Raw genomic sequence first — 11,740 nt, forward strand, 5'->3', positions numbered from 1 at the left:
ATTCGCGTCGTTTTCAAAATAAAGGCGCCCGGGCACCCTTTCGATCCTCCCGTCAAAACGTTCCCCAAACTTGCCACAAATATAACAAGAACCAACCGTGTGATGGTTGTGCCTATAAACATGTCTGTGCACACTGTGGACTCTCCCACCCCAGGTTCAAGTGTAAAAAATGGCTTGAAACAAAGGGAAACAACTCAAACAATGATCGCCAATACACCAAGTAGGTCACCAGTATGCTACAAGAAATTGCAAATTGCACTGCAAGGTTATCCTTCACCATTGGTATCACAGATAATTAATGGTTTAGAACAAGGTTTCAAATTGCAATTCTTAGGGGAACGCAGTCCCCAGGCATGCAATAACCTCCAGTCTGCTCTTGAAAATCCTCCTCGGGTCACATCCAAACTACAGAAAGAAATGGATGCAGGCAGAATTCGAGGCCCATTCACTGAACCCCCTTTTCAAAATTTCAAATTTTCCCCCTTAGGATTGGTACCTAAAAAAGAAAAAGACAAATTCCGTCTTAAACATCATCTGTCTTTTCCCAAGAACAGTTCGGACTCGGTTAATGCTGGTATCCCCCGGGAATTTTGTACAGTATCATATGCATCTATTGACAACGCAATACATATACTGAAAAAATTACCCCAGGGCTCATTTATGGCAAAAACTGATATTGAGTCTGCTTTTCGGATACTTCCTGTTCACCCTTCTGATTTCCCTTTATTAGGTATAAAATGGGAGGGCTCTTTTTATTATGATACGTGCCTGCCCATGGGATGCTCCTCCTCTTGTCAGATTTTTGAGACATTTAGCACGGCTTTGGAATGGATTGCTAAAACTAAGTTAGGGTGTTCAGAGGTCATTCACATTCTAGATGATTTCCTTTTTATTGAAAATACCAGGGAAAAAGCACAACATTCTCTTAATCGTTTTCTTGGTTTCTGTAAGCAAGTTGGGGTTCCTATTGCTGCTGAAAAAACTTTTATGCCTTCAACAACCATGGAGTTTTTAGGCATCACACTTGATTCAATCAAACAGGAAGCTAGACTCCCCCCAGATAAAGTACTAAAATGTCAGCAGTTACTAACTGGTCTGCTGTATCAGAAAAAATGTACACTTAAAGAGTTACAAAGCATTATTGGTTTCCTTAACTTTGTATGCCAAGTCATTGTTCCAGGTAGACCTTTCTTGCGAAGAATGATAAATTTGACTATTGGTGTGAAGCAGCCTTATCACCATATTAGGTTAAATCAGGCCGCCAGAGATGACATCAGAATGTGGCTGGCCTTTTTAGACAGTTTCAATAGATGCTCATTTTTTCTTGATGAAAAATTCATCACTAGTGATGCTATTCAACTTCATACAGATGCTGCAACTACTTTGGGTTTTGGGGGTACATGTGGGAAACATTGGTTTTATGGTTCCTTCCCAGATTCTTGGGCAGATTTCCACATCTCCATCAAGGAGTTTTACCCAATCCTATTAGGGGTGAAACTTTGGGGACAACTCTGGCAAAATCATTGTATATTGTTTTTTACAGACAATGAGGCTCTGGTTTATATAATTAACAAACAGACTAGTAAGGACGAGGTTCTTTTAACCATGGTTAGATGGCTGGTGCTACAATGCATACGTTTAAATGTATTATTTAAAGCCAAACATATTCCAGGCAAGAAAAATATCTTAGCAGACCATCTTTCTCGCTTACAGATAACAGACTTCAAGAGGAAAGCTCCTTGGATGCATGCAGCACCAACATCCGTACCTCCCAAATATCTACCAGAGAGCTTTCTAAAGGAGTTGAAGAACTTTTAGGTGAATCACTGGCTCCTTCTAGTAGGCAGACATATGGTAAAGCTTGGGCAACATTCTCAACCTTTGCTAACTCAAATGGCTTTCAGCCTGCTAGCTCTGCTGTGAATTCATCTCATGTAGCTCTTTTTATTTCTGAGTTGCATAATAAAGATTTTTCTCCAAAGTCTATTTCAACATACGTTTCTGCTGTGGCTTATGTACATAAGCTTCTCCATAACCATGATCCAACAGACTCTTTCTTAATTAAGAAAATGATCTGTGGTGCATACCGTATAGCCCCTTCTAGCGATATGCGCTTGCCATTTGATGTCAGCATGCTAGACAGAATGATTGCATCTCTAGAATCCATAGCAAAAACGCCCTTTGAGCAGGTTCTCTTCCGTTCCATGTTCCTCTTTGCTTTTAACGCATTTGCTCGCGTTGGTGAAATAGCAAATACAGGAAATCTCAACAACCTAGTACAATATCAAAATATAGTAGTTAGCTACTCGCCAACTACAGGTACTGAGGAAGTTGTAATTAATTTCTATGAGTTCAAACACAATTTAGAGAAAAAACGTCATACTGTCACTTTCAGCCATGGTCCAACGCAACAGTCAGCTATAACAGCATTGAAAGATTATCTCATCTACAGGGGTAATTTGCCTGGCCCTCTGTTTCAATATATCAATACGAAACCTATGACACGCCGGCACTTTGATCTCATTTTACACGCAGTTCTTAAATACTGCAAGTTTGATTCGCGTTTGTATAAAGGACACAGTTTTCGGCTTGGGGCTGCGTCGTACGCAGCACTGTGTCTTCGTTGTTCAGATGCAGAGATCCGTGTTTTAGGTCGCTGGAATAGCAATGCTTTTAAGAAATACATCCGTTTGCCACGTTAATATTCTTCAATTTTGATGCTTAAGCTTGGACCCCACCTGTTGCTTACAATATTAGTAAATCTATATTGTATTATTCTCTGATTCTTACCAGCTGCACATTACAAAACCAAGGCCTGAGTACACCATGACATTTATTGGACATTTTACATTTCAAGACATTTTGCAGATTGGGGGCTTGCTTGAGCCGGTCTCTGTTTCTGCTGTACAGGCAAGAATACATTGTGTATGCCATGTTTTCTCAGCTTCTTGGTGATTGAGACACTATGTGATTGTGCAGGTCTGAGGCTTGCTTGGGCCGGTCTCCCCAGTACATATCACTTTTCACCTGCTTTTATGTCCAGTGTGTAAACATCACTAATATTCAACATTTTTATATTTTTCTACACTGTATCATTTCATATCTTTTTATCAGTGTAACATTAAAGGCCTGTTAGTTAGCATGCAACTGTGACTATCAATTGTGAGGCTTGCTTGAGCCAGTCTTTCTCTATAGTTATCACCCAATGTAAATGTATATGATTATAATATCTTAACACATTGAAGACTATACATGAAACATGCAGCATAAATTTGCCTTTGAACTCTTTTTATTTATGTTATTTTGTTAATATTAGTTTTTGACTTTAAGCAACAGGGTAGATAGGATTTTTAACTAGCTTTGCTAACCTTGTTTTGAAGCCCACAAATGTCTGTGGTTTTGACAATTTTTGCCTTGTTGCAAATTTGAATATATGTGTTTGTAGCATAATTTGGTACTTGTGTTCAACCAGTTAACACTATGATTTAAACCTTAACAACTGCAGCTATTTAATTACATGCCTGTCTACATGATGTCTGCTTGAGCCGGCTTCATTATGTAATATAATTGCTTATAACTATATGTCCTTTTGCATTTTTTGCTTAATTTGTTTCTTTTATAAAGTGATGCCATCTTACATTTTATACCTTCGTATGTGCAAGACAATTTTCTTTGCTTTTTACATGGCTTTGCCTCTCGCCTTTGTGGGGAAACCTTCAATGTTGCACATCTTGGTTTAGTGGCGGAGTTTGCCAACCCCCACTAAGGCTTATGGCCACCAACTAATGTATTTGTTTTACTTTATATATGATAATGCTATGCTGTACTTGTCAGATGTTTGACATCGTCATGTTTGGGTATTATTTGTTTGAAAATATATTAAAAGTCACCAAACGGTGACCTTTTTCACTCATATGTTCTTTTGGTTGTTTATGTGACAGGACGGAAAGTGCATAAAAGGCAGCTAAGCACTTAGCTTAATTTATGCATCTGGAGTCGTGCACATAACCACTTTATTTGAATAAATAAAATTAAGAAAAATAGGTTTCGAAGAGTTGTCTCCCATGCATAATAGCTAGGGATAGGAAGAGTTACTCGCCTTGAATTAAGAGCCGAGGATTGTGGGTAATCTGCATTGAGCGCGCCATTGAGAAAATTTGTAAACAGCGCGACATTGAGAAAATTTATAAACAAAAAGGTCACACAGTGCAAAACTATTGTGTTAACCATTCTAAGTAAAGACCTAGTCTGGTATACCTATCATTCCTGTAAGTTTGGTTGTAGACCAGGTAAAATTATTCAGTATTAGTATGACTTGATGCAGTAATTTCTAAATAATGACTGATGTGATTATCAATAAGATATTGTAAAGCACTACATGTATATAGACATAATTATATAAACAGGTAATTGTAATATGTACTCTGCCTACCCGTTTTTTTTCAAATAATTTGATCTGTTTTACATTTTTATAGGAATGTTTTAGGTCATGGATATCTTTACTTCTTATTCTGTTTCAAAAATGTGATTTGAATAAAATCAATGTAAAATCCAAGTTTTTTTAAATGTGTTTATTCATTATGTTATAAAAAGACTAAAATACATAGTAAGTTCACTTGGTAAATATTCATTACTATCAAAGAATGTATTTTTCTGTGAATTTTCTCTCAGGAATTCATGTTCAGCATCAAAGGTTGTCCCAACAACTGGTTTATCCGTTGTCAATACCATAGGATCGATTGGAATACTGTGTTGGATGCCGAGGATATGGTATTTTAGTGAGTAGCTTTCTAAAGTCGGCATCAGATCCGCGCTTTCACAAGGAAGTAAATGCATAACAAACACACCCTGCCTCCGGAACACATACAAACACGCACTTAAACATTACACACGTGTAGGCACGTCCTCAAATGACCTTACCTGTGCGTAGGACGTTAAACAAAATAAAACTAGCCAACCGTGCATAGTTGTCAATTACGGAGTGTCCAAACCGCTCACATTTATATCCTGGTCAGCTCCTTAAATCACATATTTTTGCTTGGTTATAGAATATTTTGGAACCAGCATAGACAATTATTTATCGTAAATTTTGTTAACGTTGATAATGGATCGATCCATAAGTACTCATTCATTTTTGAACCTGATTTATGAGCTTTATGTCCAAATAAACTTCTTCCGTCACCTTAAAAACACTGTACTTTAACACTGTCACATTTACTGATTGATTGGTTTGGTTTTAATTTTTTTTTTGGTAGTGGTATGGGCGGTTGGCCCAATCTTATTAGAATTGCTATAGAAGGTCAACCTGCTAGAATCCCAGGTGTTGATGCTCAATTACTCCATCTATCTCCGTGTTTACTTTCTATTGATGGAGCTTCACTACATGTACCATACCCTGGTATCTTCTTTATATCCCTCCACCGGTACATCGACCGATTACTCCCTACATGGACTTGGATCGTCTTGCCCTTTTTGTTCTTCTACGTTGTCTTCCCTTACGGACATCCCCTGCATTACTTCCTTAGATCCATCCGACCCCCCCCCCCCCCCCCCCCCCCGCCCTTACTCTATGGCCGACCTTCTCACATGTTGAACGTACAATTAGCCGTTTTACTCGTGATGGACGTTTATGGACTTCTGACACCAAGTAATAACGCACTGTTATCCAACACATTGTCTGAATTCAAGCTGTAATTAGGGACGTTAAACAAAGGTAAACAAAATCTGACTGAAAAAGGGGAAGTAACTCACACAGTAGCCTATATCACCAGTGACCAAGATGGCAGTATGTCGGCAAACCTGTTTGGTTAAAGACTTGTAGGGAAAACTTACACTGTTTTCCGTAAAACCTTTTTTTTTTTAACAAAAAGAACCTATATACAAATTCCATTTTTATTAATGAATTTGATGAATGAGTGAACAATAACACATTTAAATAATCTGGTTATTTATTTAGTATAAGAAGACTTCTAAAACAATTTCAAGTGTACAGGACCATCCTCTCTATGCAGTAGGAGCAGGAGTAGAAGGAATTGGAATATTGTAATGTTGAGCGAGTTGCTGTAACCTGAAACGAAAAGTAATTCTGTAAAAGACACCGAAAATCCGACAGTACTTAGGATATATGTTACTCTGTGTAGTAAAACAAAATCCTATATTCAACACTGTTTTACTTTTATGCAATTTTGAAAAAAGGAGTTAACGACATAGAAGTAAATGCAAAATGCAAAAAAGTTGTACAACAAAATTGAAGTTTTGGCCTTTCGTGGAGCGTAAGAAATACAAATTTAAAAAATGGCCGCTGAATTGGTTTTCTTTCAAAATTATTGTGAAAGAGGTTCCAAAAACCAACAGGCATCTAGTTTTTTGACACATTTTGCAAATGCGTGTATGCCTCTCAAATGGATCATAATTTGTCAAATATTACAAAGACCCATTACACGAGGTCTAAACGAGACTTGAACATGACTGAAACCTCATAAGAGATATTTTTTGCATATTTAAAACTGCCCCAACACTATGATGCGGCTGTGGAATGGTTGATTTGTTCCCGTAATGAAACATTCTAGTAAATATAAGTTGACAGTACATGACGGTTATTCCATATCGGCAGTTCAGAAACTTTCAGTATCAGAAATTGTCGAAGCTGGCGTTTTCTAGGTGTTTTTGTTTTAATATTAATTTATTCTGACAGTTACTAATTACCAAATTCAAAGATACCAGTCCATTAAAACCATTGTTTACAAATATTGTACTTTCTCTTCAAGCTCTAATTTTATCGCTGCTGAATGTAGACTCATCGTCTTTGTTCGGGCAAAGGTAGTTAAACATCAATATACTTTGTTTATAAACAATGTGATACACATATTGAGAAAATGATATTGATTGCATGAAATGTGAAATGCACCACTTAAAATGTACACAATCGCGTATAAAAAATCATTATCCCTTCTGTTTCTCCAATTTGTTTGGCGCTAAGCATCACCGATAAGTCCTAAAAGGATGAAACAGCATACTTTTGTCTATTACAAAATTAAAGAGAAAACGTGAAGTCACGTGTGTAAGTTAGGTTCATAACCCGAAGTGATGTATATATATATCATATATATCTAAATTCATCATAATAACGTAATGTATTTCTAAACCAATATTGCCAGCGCTTTTATCTAACTCTTAGTCGAAATCAATATATATACATACGATGTACACGCCATAGGACAAAATGTGTGGGTTATAGTGTTGATTGAGCCGGCTGACAGCTGATGGTCTACAAGAGTGTCACACTCAGTTTGGCACTCTCCTTTCCTCTGATCGGTACCAAGATCAGCGACTAAGCTAGCAACTATTTTTTTGAGTTCGTCTGCGTGGAAAACATTTACTGAAACAAAAGACAATATGAATAAATGTGGGTAACAGAGAACAGTAGAAAAGGCCTGATCCTAAAAATAAAGGCTATCTCAAATGGATTCATCTTGCACAACACACCTACATATATATATATTTATATTAATTATTNCCCCCCCCCCCCCCCCCCCCTCAAAAACATGGTTACATGTACCACATAAAAAAAACCCACTACAAAATGCAAATAAACAAATTCTATCAAATAAAATATTGACCCCCGCAGAAAGTATTGTTTTTCTCTTAAAACCTGTCTTAAACAAGCAATGACCAATCCGATAGATTCTTCATAATAGTTACACATGTTCTGAGTACAAAATAGACTATATGAACAGCTAGCTTTTGTTGTGTTGACACAGATTTGCAAATAGCCGAAACTTAAACCAATTTTGAATATTGTCATTGAACAATTATGTAGCGCACATAGTCCACTTTATCAAGTGTATACAAAATTTAGTGCTGATACCCTTTTTTATTAATTTTGATACATGCTATATCAATAATTGTACAAAAGTATCACCCATGGCCACCGGACGTTACTGTACAACGGTACCTATACATGATTCAGTATATTTACACAGCACGCTTGTTTGTTTTGAAATGTTGTTCGGCCGATCGGCCTTTCGAGTGTTTTTGGGAATAGCAATTATATATATCCGTATTAACGTATAACTGTTTGCAATTTAAGGAATCGGGATTTGAAACCGGAAATGTAATCCACTCAAAATTAGTTGTTCTAACAAGTTGTGGAAATACATACTGATGGTTTGGATAAGCCAAACTGTTAACAATATGTTCATGCCGTATAGCAGGTTCTTAATGCGTGCTTTGATTATCACGATTTCGACACAAAAGTATATAATGAAATTCTACACAGATTAAAATTTTGCGATCTAAACATGTGAGGGAACTAAATATCTGCGGTGTTTTACCCCAAGGCACGGGTAGATATAAATGTGTGATATAAACTATTTTCAAACAACCTTACTATTTATGTATATGAATCGTCACAACTGCGTACACGATATATCATGACGACAATACGAGCATGAAGTTTATAATAGCGGCTCATTTGTACGCTATATTATTATATCATATTATTCTGCGGATCATATTTTCCCGATCACTTTATTAATCTGCGAAACGGCGAAACTATCCTTCTCAATAGTATCGTGAAAGTCATGTACGTTTCTTATCGACAGTGCATATGCAAAGTTAAACCGAAATAACATGCAAATGTTGTCTTGCTAAAACTTAATGTCATGTCAAATAAGAAAAAAATAATAAGAAAAAGCCTGAAGGTATGGATACGGAAATCAACATCAGATCAGAAGGACAAGAAAAACATGAAGTCGTCAATTTACTCACGGAGGCTTTGCAGGATTGGGTTAAATGAAAAAGCCCGGTCTTCATGGGGTGCAGACATTGCCAAAGGCAGGATGATCACGAGGAAAACAGCCAACTTCATTGTGATTTGCGTTTACGACAGTTCAACGTACTGTGGTGAAAAGAGAGCACAACAAAATGTACGTAAAACCTTTGCAGGTTCGGGCAAAGAATAGGCCATCTGTATTCCACTTCATGAAGTTAAAGGCACCCAATGTGGGAATCGGAAGCATTCTTCAGTGTGTTTTGCTTAAGGCACATCGCAGAAACCATAATTAAAGCCAAAAGTGTGGTATTGCCAAGCACGGCTCTGAGAAACAAAAGGTAGTTAGAAGTAGCGAGAAGTTCAAAAATCCCAAATAATGTAATGGGTGCAACAGGTTTATTTGGTCTCTTTCATGTCCTCTTCATAGAAGACATGGAAGAAAACCTCCGATTCTGCAGGTGGCCCCACGTTAGTCGCATTTTACAATACAAGTGCAGTTGGAAACAACAGGTATAATCCTGATTTCCAAGTGTCCCCTAAATAGAAGACAATGAAGAAACCGCCCCGATTATGCAGACAGGGAGGTTCCTTAAATGAAATAAACTTAGCTGTAAACAAGACGTCATCAAACCAAACTAACATTGACCTTGCAATATGGATTGTTAAAATAATGGCAATCTAAGAAGATATCAATATACTTCACCCAGCATATATTTCAGACACGAAGGCTTGTACTTAAATGACATTAGCTGTAAATAATATGCTTAACAAAATAAAACATTCATAATTATGATATATAGGAACCAAAAAGTAGTATTTCCCGCATGAAAACTCCTTGTGACAGAAGTCTGTGCACTTACCAATTCAATAGTCGGTGTAGTGATAGGTCGCACAATGGGCTGTGTTCGGTTTATGAAGAGATAGATATGTGCCGATTAAGCCGAAAGGGCAAACCACACCCACTGAGAAAGGACAGATGAAGTCGGTATCGTATGATTATCTAACCAAACTGACTTTTTATGTATGGAAACACTTCTGTCCTTGCCATCTCTGTCACGATACGGTTTTGTTTTCTATAGTTTAGCGTCCTATCGAGAACTTAGATAATTTAAGGACTGCCTTACTATGCTATGTCGATCTACTGGAGTGAATGTATATGTTGTTCTACATTGATTTGATTTGATTTTTATTAACGACGTCCTATAAACAGCTACAGTTATTTAGGGTCGTGCATCCATGTGTGTTGTGTATGCGTGGGTGTATGAGTGTGTGTGTCAGAGACAGGGTATGTTGATGTACTTGCCTCCTTGTAATAGCGCGGATCTGATACCGGCTTTATAGTGCGTTCTCCCTGAAGTATCATGCCTAAGGCACCTAGCACAGCATTCGCCCGGTAACATGTTGCATGCCCCTCAGTGCTGAACGTTAAGCATGTAATAACAACTACCGCTTGTACGGACTTTTGTATGCCTCGACTTTGAGACAGAACCCATTGCCTTCCTCAACAGGGCGAACGCCCAACATTAAAGACAAAAATAAGGTGTTGCCAAACAAGGCACTAAGAAATGGCAGGTAGTTTGAAGTAGAGAGAAAAATAAAGATCCCAAATATTGCAATTGGCGCAGCAGATTTATTTTGATCGCTCCTGTATCCCAAAATTGAGGACATAAAAAGTTTCCAAAATAGTTGCCTCTTACGATACAATCAGTGGGTAACAGCAGGTGTTTTTTTTTCATAATCCCCGACCTTCAGGGTTCGAGAATGAATAAGCCTGCTGTATCCCACTGCGGAGGCGACTAATCTCGTTTCTCTCCGTGTCTTTTCTGGAAGAGAATTTTTTTTATCTGCCACGACCATTATAGCACTTTTATCGTTTTTTATCATTTTTTTCTATTTCCAGCAGTGTCTCCCTAGGCACCGGTCCTTATATGAGCATGGCTGTTGCAGGGACGTTAAACCCCATAACAAACAAATATTACTAAAGTAGCTGACAGTTATCATAGAATAACGGCTACAATTTTAAGGACTATGGTTCATCTTCTGAAACGTTCAAAAGTCGAAAAGTGAGGTATTGCCAAAGACTCTTTAATATTGCCTTATAAGAAGAAACAGACGAAACCCGACCGTTCTACTGGGAGCGCCATAAGTCTCCTTTTTGGACATGCAGCGAGATGTTTGTGATTTTTCAGTTGTATTAACAGGTGAGGATTATTTTTTGCTTACCTGAAGTCTCCTTATGCCTTGGTGCATCGTCCGTCAAGTAACATCTTTTTTCTTCAAATCGCCCTGCATCAATCCGTCGTCCCTCCTCAAAACAGTACATGTTATCGCTATTTCTAAAAAAGGACTGGGGGGGGGGGGGGGGCTTTATTAAATCTGATAATTATTAAGTTCTCCTAGGTACCTAGCAGTGCATGTTACCTTTAAAACTTACTGGATAAATTTAAATGGCCGACCGGCAGCCTCCTTGGTTTTGACAGTTAATGTTGGTTATGGCTATCGCTATTTCTCAGAAAATATTGGAGGGATATTTCTCAAATTTAAATTGTATGCTTCCTTTGATCTTCAGTTTTGCTTGTTTACTTTTGAGTCTGATCTGGTGAATAAAATGTCCGACTGACGGCCATCTTGAATTTTAACAGCTAATGATTGTTATTGCTATTTGTCACCAACCATTGTCAATAAAACATTTGCTATTAGATTGCATTCACCACCAGCCAACAAGAGAACAAATACAATAATAAAACAGTTCTTAAATCCCTTTTCGAAAAGGTCAGTATCTCTACAATTCTAACCTACCTAAAAAATGTTGGTCTGTTCAGAATAATATACAGGTAACTAAATCATCGCCACTTTTACAATTTTTTCAAGTTGGCGTTTGTCTTTGACCTCTTTTGTGTTGATGAGCCGTTTAGAATCAAATAATAATAGTAATTGTAAGAAAGTGCATAAAGATCCTCTTTCATA

At 37.4% G+C, this 11,740-nt stretch overlaps 1 protein-coding gene across 1 annotated transcript; it reads right to left on the minus strand.

Annotated features, from left to right (window-relative positions):
* Nucleotides 1-5,934: 5,934 nt before the first annotated feature.
* LOC110445308 lies at nucleotides 5,935-9,736 on the minus strand. Its single transcript, XM_021489848.1, has 4 exons — nucleotides 9,634-9,736; nucleotides 8,770-8,899; nucleotides 7,201-7,378; nucleotides 5,935-6,067 (listed from the first exon to the last, which is right to left on the minus strand). Exons 2-4 carry the CDS (start codon nucleotides 8,867-8,869, stop codon nucleotides 6,004-6,006), a joined length of 342 nt encoding a protein of 113 aa, XP_021345523.1. The 5' UTR covers nucleotides 8,870-8,899; nucleotides 9,634-9,736; the 3' UTR covers nucleotides 5,935-6,003.
* Between the last annotated feature and the right edge of the window lie 2,004 nt (nucleotides 9,737-11,740).

The sequence above is a fragment of the Mizuhopecten yessoensis genome, unplaced genomic scaffold (assembly GCF_002113885.1).
Source record: "Mizuhopecten yessoensis strain PY_sf001 unplaced genomic scaffold, ASM211388v2 scaffold2213, whole genome shotgun sequence".
NCBI lineage: Eukaryota > Metazoa > Mollusca > Bivalvia > Pectinida > Pectinidae > Mizuhopecten > Mizuhopecten yessoensis.

Excerpts from the sequence above, each read along its gene's own strand:
- LOC110445308 (XM_021489848.1), bottom strand. The coding sequence starts at position 8,869 with ATGAAGTTGGCTGTTTTCCTCGTGATCATCCTGCCTTTGGCAATGTCT. Across the intron at positions 7,379-8,769 it reads CCCAATCCTGCAAAGCCTCC|TAAATGTTTTCCACGCAGAC; the intron begins GTGAGTAAATTG and ends CTTTTGTTTCAG. Across the intron at positions 6,068-7,200 it reads TGTCCTATGGCGTGTACATC|GTTACAGCAACTCGCTCAAC; the intron begins GTATGTATATAT and ends TTTTCGTTTCAG.